Source organism: Zalophus californianus, chromosome 4 (genome assembly GCF_009762305.2).
Source record: "Zalophus californianus isolate mZalCal1 chromosome 4, mZalCal1.pri.v2, whole genome shotgun sequence".
Taxonomy (NCBI): domain Eukaryota; kingdom Metazoa; phylum Chordata; class Mammalia; order Carnivora; family Otariidae; genus Zalophus; species Zalophus californianus.
In genome coordinates this window covers 40,833,507-40,850,631 of record NC_045598.1, presented here as the reverse complement: position 1 = coordinate 40,850,631, position 17,125 = coordinate 40,833,507, and the positions used below count along the sequence as shown (strand labels likewise).

Sequence of the window (17,125 nt, the reverse complement as noted above, 5' to 3'; positions counted from 1 at the left end):
CTTAAATATTTGGCCTTTATATTAAATTGCAGACACTGAGGAATCAAGCAAGATGTAGAACCTAAAGGCTATATTTTGACAGTGGTAGACAAGATATATTGAAGATGGCAATGAAAGAAGGTAGAACAGAAGTTTGATATAACTTACCAGAGGTTGTTCATCTGAGGTCCAGGGCTTCAGGGAGTAAATACATTCCTTGAAAGTGCATGCAAAATTCTGTGCATCTTTCTACAGAGGATTTGTAGCTTACAGTTTCTCAAGAGTTATTAAAGAAAGGATTAAGAAACACACGGACTTAAGATGGTTGCCACAGAAAGAGAAAAACCATTTGAAGGAATATGAGGGAAAAATTCAAATAATGGGGTTAAGGGAATTCTTGATTTGAGAACTTAACACTCAGGAAGCCCTCTCAAACAACTAACCAAGTTCCCTCCCCCACTTCAACCCTCCTCGGGCACCATACCTATGACTTTGTACTGTTTCATTTTTTTTTTTAAGATTTTATTTATTTGTCAGAGAGAGAGAGAGAGAGCTCACAAGCAGGGGGAGCGGCAGGCAGAGGGCGAAGCAGGCTCCTCCCTGAGCAGGGAGCCCAACGCAGGACTCTATCCCAGGATGCTGAGATCATGACCTGAGCCAAAGGCAGACGCCCAACCGACTGAGCCACCCAGGTGTCTCCTGTTTCATGTTTTTATCTTATACTTGGTATCCAGTGTGAGTGACATCACAGATACCTTGAAGTTGCTGAAAAAATTATAACCACTTTGAAGGTGTCTTCACTCACTTTGCAAACAAATAACTTAGGCTTAATCAAGGTTTCTATTTTAGAATAAAATTACAGGTCTAGAACTGAAAAACAGAAAACTGAAATGCTTTGCAAATTACGCAGTAATGTCTTACAGTTTCTAAACCCAAAACAGTTCTTGCCCTCTAGATGGGCTAGATCCATTTAACGTTGAATGGAGAGGTCCCATTTGAAGCTACCAAAAGTAGTTCTAATTCTCTATTAAAAGGTAACTTCTGAAAGTGACTTTTCAACTGACAAAACATGTAGTTTCAGGAATTTTCCTGGCTGTTGTCTCTAACTCTAGTCCAGTGACTCTTCACCTCCAAGACCAGATCAGATTTCCCTAAATGAATTCCTGCTCATTTGACCAAATACAAATCTCCACTCATCAGCTCTTTGACCCTAAATATTCCATTTCTATTTGCTGGTCCCAAAACAGAGCACCTCATTCTGCACTCAAATCAATTTAGGCCCCTTAGATGTCCCAGAGTCAAACTTACACCCCTGCCCATGTGTGTACCTATCTCCAGTTAATCTTTCCATCTTATTAAAATAGAGGTGCTATCAAAAGTAGAACAACCACCTAAATGTCCATCAAATAGGGAACTGGTTAAATATATTACATACAAGTAATTCAGCCCTAAGGAAGAATAAAGCTTTTCATATACTGACAGAGATGAAAAAAAGTAAGGTGCAGAATTGTGTGTGTAGTGGGCTTTTTGTGTAAAGGGGTCAGCAAGGACCCCTTTCTGTATTTGCTTGCACGTGTATAAAATCTCTTGGATCCACAAAAAACAAGGTGCCTATGGGATATGGAACTGAGTGGCTACAAAACAGAAATAAGATGTTTTCATCTATACTCTAACAGAATTTGACTACATGAATGGATCACTTATTTAAACATAATTTTAGTTATAATCATATTTTTCATTTATTTTTTTAAAAAAAGATTTTATTTATTTGACAGAGAGAGACACAGCAAGAGAGGGAATACAAGCAGGGGGAGTGGGAGAGGGAGAAGCAGGCTTCCCGTGGAGCAGGGAGCCTAATGCGGGGCTCGATCCCAGGATCCTGGGATCATGACCTGAGCTGAAGGCAGACGCTTAATGACTAAGTCACCCAGGTGCCCTATAATCATATATTTTAATCATAAAATCATAATTGTTTTCTTTTATGTAGGCCAATTCTTCTATCTTTATGTGGATTCTATCTGCTTCCATCTTCTCAGAAAATTTACACTGTGGGTTTTTGCTGCTTTCCCTATTCAACCTTTTCTCACTAGATCCTTCCCATCAGCTTATAAATATGATCAATTCCTTCTCACTAAAACAAACTCATCCACTTTCAATTCCACATTCCATTATTGCCCTATTTCTATACCCCAACCAGTCTTCTCCCAATACATCCTGTTCTTGCTCTTTTTATATCCTAATATCCTGGATACATTCTTTTCATATAATCCATTACTAAATTGCTTTTCTTAAATATCAACACTATTCATTCATAACTCTTCATCTCTATTGCCAACACCCTACCCAACAGTATCAGCTAATACAGGGGCTTCCTAACTAGTCTTCCCTTGTCTACTATCCCCTTCCTATTTGCTCTTAGAGAGATCTTTCAAATGCGAGTCTAATTTACATAATCATCTCACCCATAACTCCATTTAAAATCCTTTAGTGGCTAGCTTTCCACTGCTTTAGGATAAAGTCCCTAATCCTTAAGATAATAAATGTAATGGACCCGGCACCAGTCAGCTTAATGACTACACCCAGGGTGCAAATGTGTACCCACTTCTCTAAAATGCTGCTTTACAGACCATGTTTGAATTCCTAAGAGATCTTGTTTGAGATGCTGGACATACAAAATATTTTAATGTATTTCACAATCTTATCTTTTTGGCTTTACATCTTGGAATGTTTTCTAAACAGTCATAATCTACTGTGAGTTATAAAATCAGTTTCAAAGATCAAAGGACTTTTTAGAAAATGAATTAAAATATACAGAATATATGCAAGGGCAACACTGCTTTATGAAATTTGTTTCTGTTTTTATAAACAGAAACATGGTATAAAATGTACTTTTTATTGAGGCACCAAGAAATGTTTGAAAGCCTATATTCTTAGCAATTTTTTGAAATTATAACGCTGTCATTTTCCTCGTGATATTAAAATTTCTCATCTATGACCAAGAAATTATACTTCAAGTTAATTTAATAGATTTGAGAATTTCATTTCATAAATGAGGTCTGACAATTTACCGAATAGTGTTGCAAAAAGAAAATTTAACCGAATTCCTGTACCACACACCTATCAGAACTCTGTGGCTCAAACCCCAAAGGCTTTGTGGTTTCTGGCAGCAGTGATATGAGCTCATGACCTGCAACTAGAGACTGCCTCCAGGGATTTTTAACCATCTTTGTGGCACAGAAACCTTTGGCAATCTGGTGAAAGTTGTGGACCACTTCTCAGATGGTGTTTTTGAATACATATATAAAATTACCAAGGAAATCAGTTATCTTAAAATGTAGTTAGATCTACAGGGATCTGTGGGACCAAAGGGTATTCATCAAAGATTACACTGAGCTTAAGAATTTAGAGCTTATAAAAAGTCATAGCTAATTAAAGCATGTTTTGAGGGATAAATAAAAAGCATTTTGAGAAATACAATCTAGGGAGAGAAAATTCCAGATAATGAATGAAAGACAGTTGGGGAGGAGAGGGAGAGGCATATGTGAAAAAGGAAACACTGATAAGCTTACCTCAATCTTTAAGGTTTCTTCTTTTTTTCAGTTTTTCTACTCTCATATGCATGTGGAATTCATGCTAAAATTAACTGACTTAAGCAAATTTAAGCCAAGGGAATTTTAAAAATAATTTTTTTTTAAAAAAAGGTACCATGTATACAAATTCCAAAATACTTTATTCACAAATAAAAATGCTGCTTTAGTCAGAGGTACTGCATTTGGGATCTTTCTATTGGCAGCTGCTAGGAAATATGACAAGCTTGATTATCTGGTTTTCCAATATGCAGAATGAGAGGCACAGCAAGGGCAGATGCATTAACAGCAGATAAAGAACCATCTGACAGTGGGAAAAGAAAATGAGGGGGGAAATGATAAAAAGCAGGTGCAAGAATTAAAATTAGATCAGGCTTCACCCAATAACAAATAGTTCTACATAATTCCAGACTCTGGAGATACCCCTCTATTATTTCCAGAGTATAATAAACTAATCTAATAATTTTGAATCAATAAAATGAAAGTCTGCTCGAAGTCAGTATTTCAGTGATTTGTGGGGAAGAAGTGACAATGCAAAGGGAGGGTGTGAAAAAGGACCCAGGTGAGAGTTAGTCTCAGTAAGAGACTGTTACTACCTCTGGTAAGTATACTGGAACAAAAAAATGTTGACAAAAATGCTAAAAATGTATAACGTATTTTAGAAAGTTTTCTACCCCAAACTTATCCAAAATAAATCCCTGTTTGAACTGGTCAATATCACTTAAATCTAATTGCAATTATACTTTCTACACTGGATCCACTACAGTCCCCTGTGTGATTTTACTACTCCATCTCTTTTTTTACTTTATTTTAGAGACCTGTTTTCTGGACCTCCTTGCTCCTCCAGTACCCTGAATGGACTACTTAGTTCCCAAAGCTTCAGAGCCCACTTTGCTCCAAATCTACTTCTATTACTTCCACATTTAAAAAATACCACAATAAAAACCAGAATACAAATGACTAGTGGAAATAACACTAAATAAAACACATCCTCACAATACTGCAATTAGCCTCAACTAATAGACAGGAGTGCCTTAATACCAACTGATGATGAATATGCCATTTCTTATATTGATTTGGTTGAGAAAGGTTAGACAGGAAGGGGAATTACCAGTTGACAGAAAAGACATGTAAATACCAAAACACACTTTGCTACCTTGAATATTGCACTGAGTTGGCAGGGCTGCTTATCCTCTAATGACAAAATAGATATTAAGCACAGAGGTATTTTTGTCAATTTAGAAGAACACTGTTGTGCTATATGAAACCTACCTTTACATGATTTACGAAATATTTTTAGAAGACTCACTTCATTATAAAGGAGTCTCATTACTTCAATTATCACTGTTAAAGCCACTTCATTCCAATATCCCATTCTCCCAACAGATTAACTTTACTAGAAATGGACTCCCATGTTCCCATGATTTGCCTTTGAGCCAAATCTGGTGTTACTACAGTTTCGTTCTTCCACTAGTCCTTTGCCATGCTGTACAAATTACCTCTACTGTCTAAAACTCAAATCTCACAGCTGCCTGGCTCTGCTGTTAAGGCTCTTTCTTCATCTAAAAGATAGAATAATATTCACTTCCATAGAATTATTATGAAAATTAAGAATTTCTAGTTTCTGGTCTGGCATGTAAGGAGCTTACAAACTGCCACTCCACTCTAACAACCACCAAAAAAAAAAAAATTGAACAAACAAAAATGAACAACTCTTCTTTTTATCTGTCACAGAAGTGATGTCACAGGGGAAACTGCTGACCCAAAAACTGGGAGAAAGAGACAAGTGGATACAGAAAATCAAAACTTACCGAAGCAGAAACCCATGAGCAGAACCAGTGCTGGGGTAGGAAAACCTGAACTGTAACTGGTAAGACTGCTGGAGGTTTAGCTCAGACAAGTCTGAGTTAAGACTCTATCTTCAAGAACTCTACCAGGTCCTCATAGTAAATATCAAGAGAAAAATCCCCTCATGTTTTTAACAGGGGTAGGGAAAAGGAGGCCTGCACTCAGGAGAAACCTTTGCCAGAGCCAACCTGCAGAGGTTTTATCAGAGCCTAACCTATCTGAACAAATGGAAATACTCAAATCCAACCGGCTTTAGCCTACCACATGGAGGAAGGGAAATATGCAACCTCATCTCCCTCCTGCCATCCTGTCCCACTAAGGGTGAGGGGGTTGACACTGAGAAGCACTACGAACTGCAAATTAAAACCAATGAAACAGATCACTATACACCTATTAAAATGGGAAAATCCAAAACACTGACAATATCAAATGTGGAGCAACAGGAAATCTTATCGCTGGTGGGAATATAATGTGGCACAGCCACTATAAGACAGTTTGGCAGTTTCCTACAAAACTAAACAAACTCTTATAACATACGATCCAGCAATTGTGTTCCATGGTATTTACCTAAAGGAGGTGAAAACTTACGTCCACCCAAAAACCTACACATGGATGTTTAGGGCAGCTTTATTCATAAGTGCCCAAATTTGGAAGCAACCAAGATGTCCTTTAGTAGGTGAAAGGATAAACTGCGGTATATCAAGACAATAGATTACTATTCAGTGCCAAAAAGAAATGAGCTATCACACCATGGGTAGACATGGAGGAACCTTAATTGCATATTACTAAATGAAAGACCCCATGCTGTAGGATCCCAACCATATGACATTCTGGAAAAGGCAAACCTCTGGTGACAGTAAAAGGATCAGTAGTTGCCAGGGGTTAGGAGGAGGGAGGGATGAACAGGTAAAGCACAGAGGATTTTTAGGCCAGGGAAACTATTCTGAATGCTATAATGGTGGATCTATCTCATTATACCTTTATTCAAACTCGGAGTATACACAAAGAGTGAACCCTAATAAAAACTATGGACTTTGGATGATAATGATGTTTCAATGTAGGTTCATTTAAACAAAAAAGGTTCAAGTGGTCACATCAAAATTCCAGCTGGCTTATTTACAGAAATTGACAGCTGATCCTAAAATTCATGTGGAATTAAAAGGGACTATGAATAGCCAAAACAATGTTGAGTAAGAACAAAGTTGGAAAATTCACACTTCTGATTTCAAAACTTTAGAATTAGTGTAGTACTAGCATTAAGGATAGACATAAAAATCAATGGAACAGGGGTGCCTGGGTGGCTCAGTCATTAAGCATCTGCCTTCGGCTCAGGTCATGATCCCAGGGTCCTGGGATAGAGCCCCGCATCAGGCTCCCTGCTCAGCGGGGAGCCCCACTCCCCCTGCTTGTGTTCCCTCTCTCGTGGTCTGACAAATAAAATGAATAAAACCTCTTAAAAAAAAAATCAATGGACATAACTGAAGAGTCCAGAAATAAATCCTTGCACTTATGGATGATTGATTTGGGGCAGGAATGCCAAGACAATGGAGGAAAAATACTCTTTTCAACAAATGGTGCTGTAGCAATAGCACAGTCACTTGCAAAAGAATAAATTTGGGCCTTCCTTACATAAAAATTAACTCAAAATGGATCTGTACCTAAAATGTGAGAACCAGAAATAAAACACAAGAGTAAATCTTTGTGACTGTGGGTCAGGTAAAACTTTTAGACACAACATCAAAAACTCAAATGACAAAAGAAAAAAATTGACTTCATAAAGTAACTTTTGTGCTTCAAATAATACCACTGAAACAGTGGAAAAAAACCCACAAAAGGGGAGAAAACTTTTGCAAGTCATATCTTACAAGGGACTAGAATATATAAAGAACTCTTGCAACTCAATAATGAAGACAACCCAATTAAAAATAGGTAAAGGATTTGAATAGATACCTCTCCAAAGAAGATATACAAATGGCCAAGCACATGAAAAGATGCTCAACATTATTAGTCTTTAGGGAAATGCAATCGAAACCATAATGAGATACCACGTTATAGTCACTAAGATGGCTATAATAAGACAGTAAGTTTTGGCAACAATGTGCAGAAATTGCAACTCTTATGCACCGCTGGTGGAAGTGTAAAATGGTGTAAGTGCTTTGGAAATGGTTTGGTAGTTCCTCAAAAGGTTAAGCATGGAATTACATGACACAGCAATTCCACTGGTAGGTGTAGAACAAAGAGAAATGAAAACACATCCATATAAAAACTTGTACACAAATGTTCACAGCAGCATTCTAACAGCCAAAAAGCAGAAACCCAAAAGTTCATTAACTGAACAATAGCTAAATAAAATGTGGTAGATTCATACAATGGAATATTTCACAAGAAAAAGGAATGAAGTCTTAATACATGCTACAACACAGATGAATCCTGAAAACATTATGCTAAGTTAAAGAGACCAATCACAAAAGACCACATAGTAGTATGCACATTGGTATGCATTCCTCATGGGGGAAATGCAAGTTAAAACCACAATGAAAGACTTCTACACATTTATCAAAATGTCTAAAATAAAATAGACTGGTAATACCAGGTGTTGTATGGATGTAGAGCAAATAGAATTCTCATACATAGCTGATAGGAATATAAGTTGATGGAACCACTTTGTAAAACTATTTATCAATTTATTTTTAAATACATCAACAAATAAGATGGACTGAAAAGGTATCAAAACAAATACAGCAAAATGTATGGAATCTAATTTGTAGGAATATGGGTGTTCATACAATTCTGTCAGTTTCTATTTTTGATAATTTCTGTAATAAAATGTTACAGGAAAAACTATGTACCCAAAATTAGTATGTATATTATGTACATAAAAAGGTCACAGCAGATTTATATGGCCAAAAGCTAACAGAACCCAAATATACATCAACAGTAGAATGGATTGGAAAAAAATACGTAAAAATGTATTTATACAATTGAATACTGTATAGCAATGAAAAACTACTGCTACATAAATATAACATAAATGAATCTCACAATGTTGAACAAACTATTCAAGTTCAAAACAAGGCAAAACAAATATATGGTGACAAGGTCAGAATAGTGGTTATATTTGGGGAAGGGGTACTGACTGTTGGAGGATGTATGGGAGAGACTCTGGGGGTTGGAAATAGGCCATAACTGGTTATGGAGCGTCCTCGTTTCTATTCTTAAAGCCTTACTTACTCAGTTTATGATAAACTTTTTTCACCACAAATAAGAATTACACTGTTATACAAAATTACATGTAATTTTAACTAGTTGTATCAGTTATAAAAGTCTCATTCTTCTTAAAGCCATTCAGTTTCATAAGAATTCAGAAAATTTTCAATAAATTAAGAAACAAATATATCTGGAAGATTGCTTTCTTCATTCCCATACTTTTCATATCCCTTAGTTAATTTACTGTATGCTCTTTAAATTAAGTAACAAGATAATTACTCAACTGGCCTTTGGGAACACACTCCAGGTTGGCTATTTAATTAAAAGATAGGTATATGTGCATTCATATTCAACTGAACTCAAAAGTATTCTTGATCAGTTAAAATAAGGAACTCTTCGAAGACTTCAAAAACATACCATAAAGCCAAATTGAATATCAAAATCAAAAGGTCAGGCAGATTATCCAAGAGCCGAATATATTTAGTTCTCCCTAATCACTTTACTTTTTCAATTCCACGCAGCAATCTCTTTTGCCATTAAAAGCACACACTCTGGCTGTCTATTAGCCAGCTTTTCCTTATATCTTTGACTCACATTTCCACTCTTAAAGTCCTTGGTATCTCCACCACTTCATTTATATCACAACTGCAAAAATCCTGAATTCTGAGCATATTACTATCATATTTATTATAATCAGTATTAAAAGTTACTGGTTAAGGAATCAACTTCTATAAATTTGTTACAGCCTATTTTTTAATAACCTATTTGAATACAGGACAGAAGTACATCATCCCTAACTCTTTGCTTGAAGGAAGATTATACATAGAAAATAATTATATTCAGAAATGGCTCCAGGCAAGATGACAAATATAACCTGTAATTTTAATTGTACTTACAATTATCTTCCTTTCATTCCCCTCCTCATTTATAGAATTTAACTTGGCTAAGGCACAGTAAAGACAGAAGACAAAAGAGAGAAAGTGGCACAAGTTGAAGAAAAATGTCAGGGAGAACCTATACTAGTCATTCGGTGACAGTTTTTCTATTTAGAAGCCAAATAAGATTAAGATCTTTAAGAGAATTTCATTCTACCTAAAGTATTAAGATTTTAATCGAAATTTTATAAAATATGGAGATTTCTAGAAAGTACTAACTAAAAAATATTTTAAGGAAGTCAACTTCTCAGATCTTATGCACCAAGTAACTCATTACCCCTATCTTCTCAAGTTACCCTATAATTAGCTCTAGAATTAAACACTGACAGACTGTCCTACTCTTAAAGGTACATACATTCTTAATGGCAAAGAATCAGCCTTAATTAAAGGACATCCAGAATGGGTTCTGGGTATAAATAACCCCTGCAACAATGGTGACAAATAAGCAAATATCTTAAAAAAAAAAAAAAAAAGGCAAGCCGAACTACAGAACACAAACCAAACTCAAATGAAAAAGCTCACATACTTTATAAATAAGTAACAGAACAAAAATGAATAGTCAGAAAATAATGTGGGAGAGAAAAATAGCAGAATCCTTTATGGTACACAGGCCAAAGCACAGGATTCTGGGACAATTTATATAGAAGCAAGAACCATAAAATCTCACTCTTACAGAAAAATGCAATTAACTGATTCTCACATTTATTCAAGTATCTGAGTGCCTGCTATGTGAAAATAGTTCTAGCAAACTACTGAGCTGAATCATCAGAGTTGGAGTCTAGCAGAGGAGATATGACATTGTTATAAATAATTAAAATCAAGGAAGGGTAAAGTGTCCTAAGAACGGTAAACAAAGTGCTAAAGGAGTTCATATTAAGATGTTATTCAAATTGGGGAAAATCAGAAATAGATTCATGGCATATAAGCTGGATCTTGAAACTCTGAACTTATACCAGGAACAATTAAGGGAAGAGAATTCTGGGCAATGGGAACAGAAGAGCAACGGTAGAGGCCGAGAGCAGAAGGCATATATAGAATATAGCAAACTGTTCAATTTGACCAGAGTATAAGTTGTATACAAGACTACAAAAAGCAGGGCGCCTGGGTGGCTCAGTCGTTAAGTGTCTGCCTTCGGCTCAGGTCATGATCCCAGGGTCCTGGGATCGAGCCCCACATTGGGCTCCCTGCTCAGCGGGAAGCCTGCTTCTCCCTCTCCCACTCCCCCGGCTTGTGTTCCCTCCCTCGCTGTCTCTCTCTGTTAAATAAATAAAATCTTAAAAAAAAAAAAAAGATTACAGAAAGCTGGAAAAGTATATAAAGAGCCAGATCATGACTGACTGCTAATACAGAGATCTTCAGTAATAAGTCATGAAGAATCATTAAGCATTAAGAGGCAAGGGATCTGATCCAGAGAGATTTATCTAGCATTGAGGAATGAAATGAACGGGAAAGAGAGGCGACATCAATTAGGTTACCAGGAGAAGTAATGAGGACCTCAATCATGGTGTTAACAGTATAGGAGGGAGAAGGCACAGTTCTAAGTTAGGCACTAGGATCTACAATGTGTAGGATGCCATTACACTCAACTGAGATATTTTTTAAAATCTTAACACATCATTCTCATTTTTTAAAAAAGATCCATTTATTTATTTATGAGAAAGTATACACACACACACACACACAAGAGTGGGGGAGAATCTCAAGTAGACTCCCCACCAAGCCTGTAGTGGGGCTCGATCTCATGATCCTGAGATCATGACCTCTGCAGAAAACAAGAGTTGGATGCTCAAGTGACTGAGGCACCCCAGGGCCCCCACATCATTCTTATTTTTAAAGAAATTGTAATCTGGAAAAATCATTGTTAAAGCACTAAAAGCTAAATAATCATGCAATATATGATTTCCAGATAAATATTACAAACAAAAATTAAAATGGTCAGGGAAGGCTTTATTAAAGAGGTTGGACCTGATCTGCACCTTAATGAAAAGACAGAACTTTAAGAGGGGAGGGATAAAATTTCACACAAAGGAAACTTTTAAGTTAAATAATTTAATAAGATGAAGATATGCAAAATACAGATTTAAGTAATTTCCAATAAAAAAGTAGAGAAAATGTAATACATTAAAAAAATCTTCAATTTTTCATATTGCTATCAGAAAAACAAGGTATTATTACAGCTTTAAATAGTTAAAAGTAAGTATTTTATTTTATTCTAGACTTAAAGGAGGATTATTTTTAATGAGTTCTATAGGAAAATGAGTTTTTTTTAAAGTATCTTGAAGCTTTATTCAGTCACAATTTGAAATACCCAAAATGTTTTGTTATTCATCAAAGAAGTTCCTCAAAACACATCTATCATCTGATAACTCTCTTCGTATTTTTCATGTAAGTGACAACCAGAATTTGAACTCAGATCCATCTGACTCCAAAACCAGAGCTACACTTGGACTCACTGCAGTATTAACAACTTATTTTCTCGATTTTAAAATCCCAAATGAATTAATCACAAAGTCAAAGTACAGGACAGGAGGAAGAGATCAGTAAATCTCAAACTATATAATTACTGCAAAACCGAGATACCAATCTTTGCATGTATATAAATATATACACAGCACACAGAAATACTGTAAAGTGGCTTTTGTTGTTGTTCAATGAATATTAAACTCTTTTCAACAAAGTGCTACTCTTGAATTAGCATACAACAAATGGGGGAGGGGGGGTCTTAGAGTGACAGTACCCCACTCAGGTAGTTCAACCTGTTCACATATTTCTTTCAGCACTGGGCTACCAGTTGGCCTTTCCTCTTATGGACTCATCCTCCAGCCTTTCATGGTTTGTCTTCCCTCTCACAACCCTTCTAAGATTGCCCTTGATGGGCAGATTTCCTTTGTATTCTTTTTAAACCTTCAGGAAGGACAGAGTAGAGGGTGTGCCCAATTTCTTTGTTTTTACCTTATAATTCAAGAAAAGCTCTAACCTCTTCCCTCCCATTTCTTTAAGGACAAGGATTCAAGTACTTTCTCATAAACATTTTGTTATAGACTATATACAGAGTTTAAAAAAGAAACCCTAAATTTTATAATTATTTTAAACCAATTCCTATATTTAATATTACTGAAATTTGATTTTTAGGATTCCTTAAAAATGATCCATAATAAAGGAAAGAAGGCACTAGGAATAGGCATAGTTCTTACATTATAATTGCATTGGCCTCAAATATATTAATTCATTTAAAAGAAATCCATTCATTCAACCAATAACTGAGTGTCTAATGTGTGTCAGGTACTGTTCAATAATTAAAAAAAAAAAAAAACTCCTTTCCTCAAGCTTAGCCCTCATGGGAGAAGACAAATAATAAGCAATAAACATAAGTAAAGACAGTGTGTTAGAAAGTGATAAATGCTATGGGGGAAAAAATAGAACAGGGTAACGGAGAATTCCAGGGTGTTAGGGCAGGTTGTAATTTTAAATAGGGTGTTCAGAAAGGGTTTATAAAGGTGTCATTTGAGTGGACTTGGAGGTAAGGGAGTCAGACACGGTAATACCTGGGGAAGAGCACTCCAGGCATAAAAACAACCAGGACAAAGGTCCTGGAGTATCCTAGGAACAAGGCGGCCAGAGAGGCTAAAGGGATGCCAGAAAGGGGAAAAGTTAGTAAGAGACACGTCAGGAGAGGTATGTGTGGGGGTAAATAGATTATGCAGGGTTTATGGGGCACTAAGGAATTTGGCTTTTACTGTGAATGAAATGAAGATCCACAGAAGGTTGAGCCAAGTGACATGATTTGTTTTACCAGAATGACTGCTGGGTTAAGAACAGACTATAGAGGGGCGCCTGGGGGGCTCTGTCAGTTGGGTGTCTGCCTTCCGCTCAGGTCATGATCCCGGGGTCCTGGGATCGAGCCCCACATCGGGCTCCTTGCTCAGCGGGAAGCCTGCTTCTCCCCCTCCCGCTCCCCCCTGCTTGTGTTCCTTCTCTTGCTGTCTCTCTCTGTCAAATAATAAATAAATAAATCTTTAAAAAAAAAAAAAAAAAGAACAGACTATAGGGAAGGCAAGGGTGAATACAGTGAGACCAGTTAGGAGGATACTAACGAAACACAGGTACTTCCTATAAACTTTAGCCATGATGGCTCAGTGTTTACTTTTTAGGCATAATCTGTCAGATCCTGCTAACAGGAAATAACTGGAACTTAGAAGTTTATTATACAGAGCTCTTGGCATATATGTACGTCATGCAACACAAAAACAAAGGACATCTTTTAGCTACCTGCTACAGAAAAATTCTAAGTGTGTTCCTTTATAATCAGCTATTCCCTTTATGAAATTTTTAAAAATCCTATTGCAGCTGAGACTATTCTTTAAAGAAATAAGCTATTATTCCTGTAGCTCATTTAGTTACATACTATTTTTGAAGAAAAAATGCTACTTCTGTCCACTGAAAATATAAATCATTCCCTTGGACTGGTATTTCTCAGATCATTTAAATTAACCATTCCTAAAAAATCTTATTTCCTTTGGGAGGGGACAAAGCTTTTTCTTTTTATGCTCCCATTTTTAAAGTTTTCTTTCAATTGATACTAAATTTGCATATCAGTATCTGGGTCATTCACTTCAGGAAAGGGCAACCACAAAAACTCCCACTGTCACAAATAACATGTTTCAAAAAAATGTCCCTTCATGATACCAAAAAACTTCTCATTATCATCTAGTCCTCCTGGAAAAAGCAAATACAAGTCCCAGAAATTCTATAGAAGTTATCCTTAACACTGTATTATCTATCATAAGGGTAAGAGAAAAAGGGCAATTAAGATACTCAATTTGCCTGGAAAGGGATTAGGGAGCATGGAAGGAGATTTTGAAATAAAAATCATACCTCTAAAAACATTTGCTCATGAAACTGAAATAGGCATATTGTCCTACAGTATTTGAAGGAAATGAAGAGTGAAATATAAACAATTTACTTGCTTCAAAATTCAGAAAGATGAAAAGACTTCCCTGTGACAATTTTTGGAAGAAACAGGTGTGTAAACTTACAACACATGGTACTGAATTCAAATTCATTAATTCATTCAACATTTAAGTGCTTCTTAAGTGCCAGTAATTTCACCAAGCACTGAGGACACAGTTCTTGTTCTCAAGGGCTTACAGTCTTCACTTATCCCACAAGTTACCAAGTATTTACTATGAGCCAGATACTGGGGATATAACAGCATAACAGGTGACTGCAAGCAGCTTACACTAGGGGAAGAGGGAAATGCCTTAATGATGAAAACATACATAACACCCAAGTGTTACATGTGCTGCTTATGGAAGTGGGGGGGCGGGAGTGGTACACAACTGAGTGATGGATTCACAGAGGGAGGGAGGAGAATATAGAGACTTGGGAGAGGTGACAGGAGAGCTGAGTCCTTAAAGAGGATTAGATGTTCACCTGGCCGACCTTGGAGGAAGGAATCCTAGCAGAGGGAGCAACTAGAGCAAAGGCAGAGAGATATGAACACAAATAACTCGTGTTGTTTGGTAGGCCTGGAATACAGAATGTAAAAGGTAAATCATGGAGGCTTCTATATGCCACAAGTAAGACTGGACTTTATTGGTATATATGAAAGGACCCTGAAGGTTTTATTCAGAAAACCAACATATGTGATCAGGTTTTTCTGGTGTGATGAGACACTGGTTTACAAAGAAATGAGAAAAGAATAACACAAGATAATGATGTCACCACATGAAACAACAAAGGAGACTGCCCAGTTAGAAAACTAAACACCCTTCAGGAAAAAAATTAAGCCACTTAACTATCCAAGCCCCTCTGGAAAAAAAGTTTTTAACCAGTATCATTGAAAACTTAAAAACAGAGGAAAGGTTTTTATATACATTATGGATTATAACATCTACATATCTGTTTTGAGTTCAAGAGGTCTTAGTTTTTTATTAATTGTGTAAACATATATGGGACTGATGACTGCTGTACAAAAAGCAATGAAACTGTTTAGGAGCAAGTCTTTGATACAAAGGGAGAACCACGACTAACAGAAGGTATTTAAGTCAGGTTTAAACGTTTCCAAAGTTCAAGATACTCAAGTTTTATTGAATCAGCGCGTTTAAAAGGTGTGTCATAGGGGTGGAGCAAAAGGAGGAGGGATTAAAATTAATACATACTTATATATAAACAAGTTAACTCTTGATGTCGCCGGCCTAAAATCACCACTTGAAGATCTTTTCTCATGTAGGAGAAATGAACACCTACCAGATCCAATTAACATAAACACACAGGGTACAGGGAGAGGAGGGAGGAGAGGATGATCATACATGACAATATAAATGGGGTGGGGGCCAACCACCTATCCTGAACCCATAATCCAGCTGGCGGCGCGATGAGGAAATCCATTCCCCAAACCGCACAGCTCAGACTACACGATTCAGACATAAAGGCAGAAAAATGTCATTCCCAAATTCCACAAGCGAACCACCAGTCACTGGCCAAGGGGATAGAATCACATACTCAAGGGGATATGATCCCAGAACTCAAGGACAGAATACCATCCACACACCGTTCTTGAGGGGAGGTGAAGGATCCCCCCTATTCTAGGAGTGGGGAGCAATCACCCTCAGTCCCTGCCCTAAGCGGGTGGACGCCCCCGCGGCCAGGCCCTGCCGAGGCCAGGGACAGTGACAGCCCCGAAGCCCCCTCAACCTCGGCCAGGAGCTGCCACTACTTCTCGCACCCCCTCCTCCCCAACACACACCCTCCCCTACCTGATATGGCGGCGGCGGCTCCTGATCCGGCTCCGTCCCCTCGCCAAAACTAGCCCGGTCGGACTGAGACTCGTGAAGCAGGGAGATGTCATCCGAAGTGGGGGATTTGAGGCAGTTCCCCATCTTCCGGGGCTAGGATGTGTGATCTGGGGGAGGAAGAAAGCAGTGACGGGGTCGTTCGCACGCTCGCGGTCAGCCTCGGTCAGCGAGGTGGGGTCGGACAGCAGGCCGGGGCTCAGGCGGCGGCGGCTCCCCCGCCCCCCGGCGCCGCCGAAGGGCCGCTCATGCCAGCCCCCGGACTTGGGGGCTCAAGGCTGGGCCGCGGGCTCCGCTGGGGTCGCGGCGGTTGCCTCTTGCGAGGCGGCAATGGGGGGGGGGGCGGGGAGACGAAGCACTTCCCCACCCCGCCCCCCCGCGGGGCGGCGGCGGCCACGGAGCTGCTGGGCCTAATCCAGGTCAGAAGGGGGGGGGGCGCGGCCGTCGCGGCTGCCTCAGCTGCTGCCTCAGCTGCTGCTGCCCCTGCTGACGCCGGAGCCGCGGCCGCGGGCCTCATCCTACTCCGCCTCAAAGCGGCGGCGGCGGCCAGAACGAGGCCAGCTGCGGTCCTGCGTCACGCCGCCGTGCGTGCTCTGGTCCCGCCCCCGGCGCCGGGAGCCGTGGGCGGCTCCGGCTGCGCGGCCGCGCCCCCTTCTCCGCCTCCCGCAGCTGTTCCTGGGGCTGCGTCAGTTTGTGCTTCTCTCCCTGACAGTTGGCACGGTACCTGACTCAGAAACCTCTCTCTAGTCTCCCGTGCCTCCCCACTTCCACTTCT

At 38.6% G+C, this 17,125-nt stretch overlaps 1 protein-coding gene across 1 annotated transcript in view; it reads right to left on the bottom strand.

Moving 5' to 3' along the window:
- Positions 1-16,823, bottom strand: part of RNF11 (ring finger protein 11) — a 39,753-nt gene extending 22,930 nt beyond the window's left edge. The window contains exon 1 of the mRNA XM_027621011.2: positions 16,315-16,823. Within this exon, the coding sequence (XP_027476812.1) occupies positions 16,315-16,437 (123 nt within the window). The 5' untranslated portion in view covers positions 16,438-16,823. The remainder of the gene's footprint in view (positions 1-16,314) is intronic.
- Between the last annotated feature and the right edge of the window lie 302 nt (positions 16,824-17,125).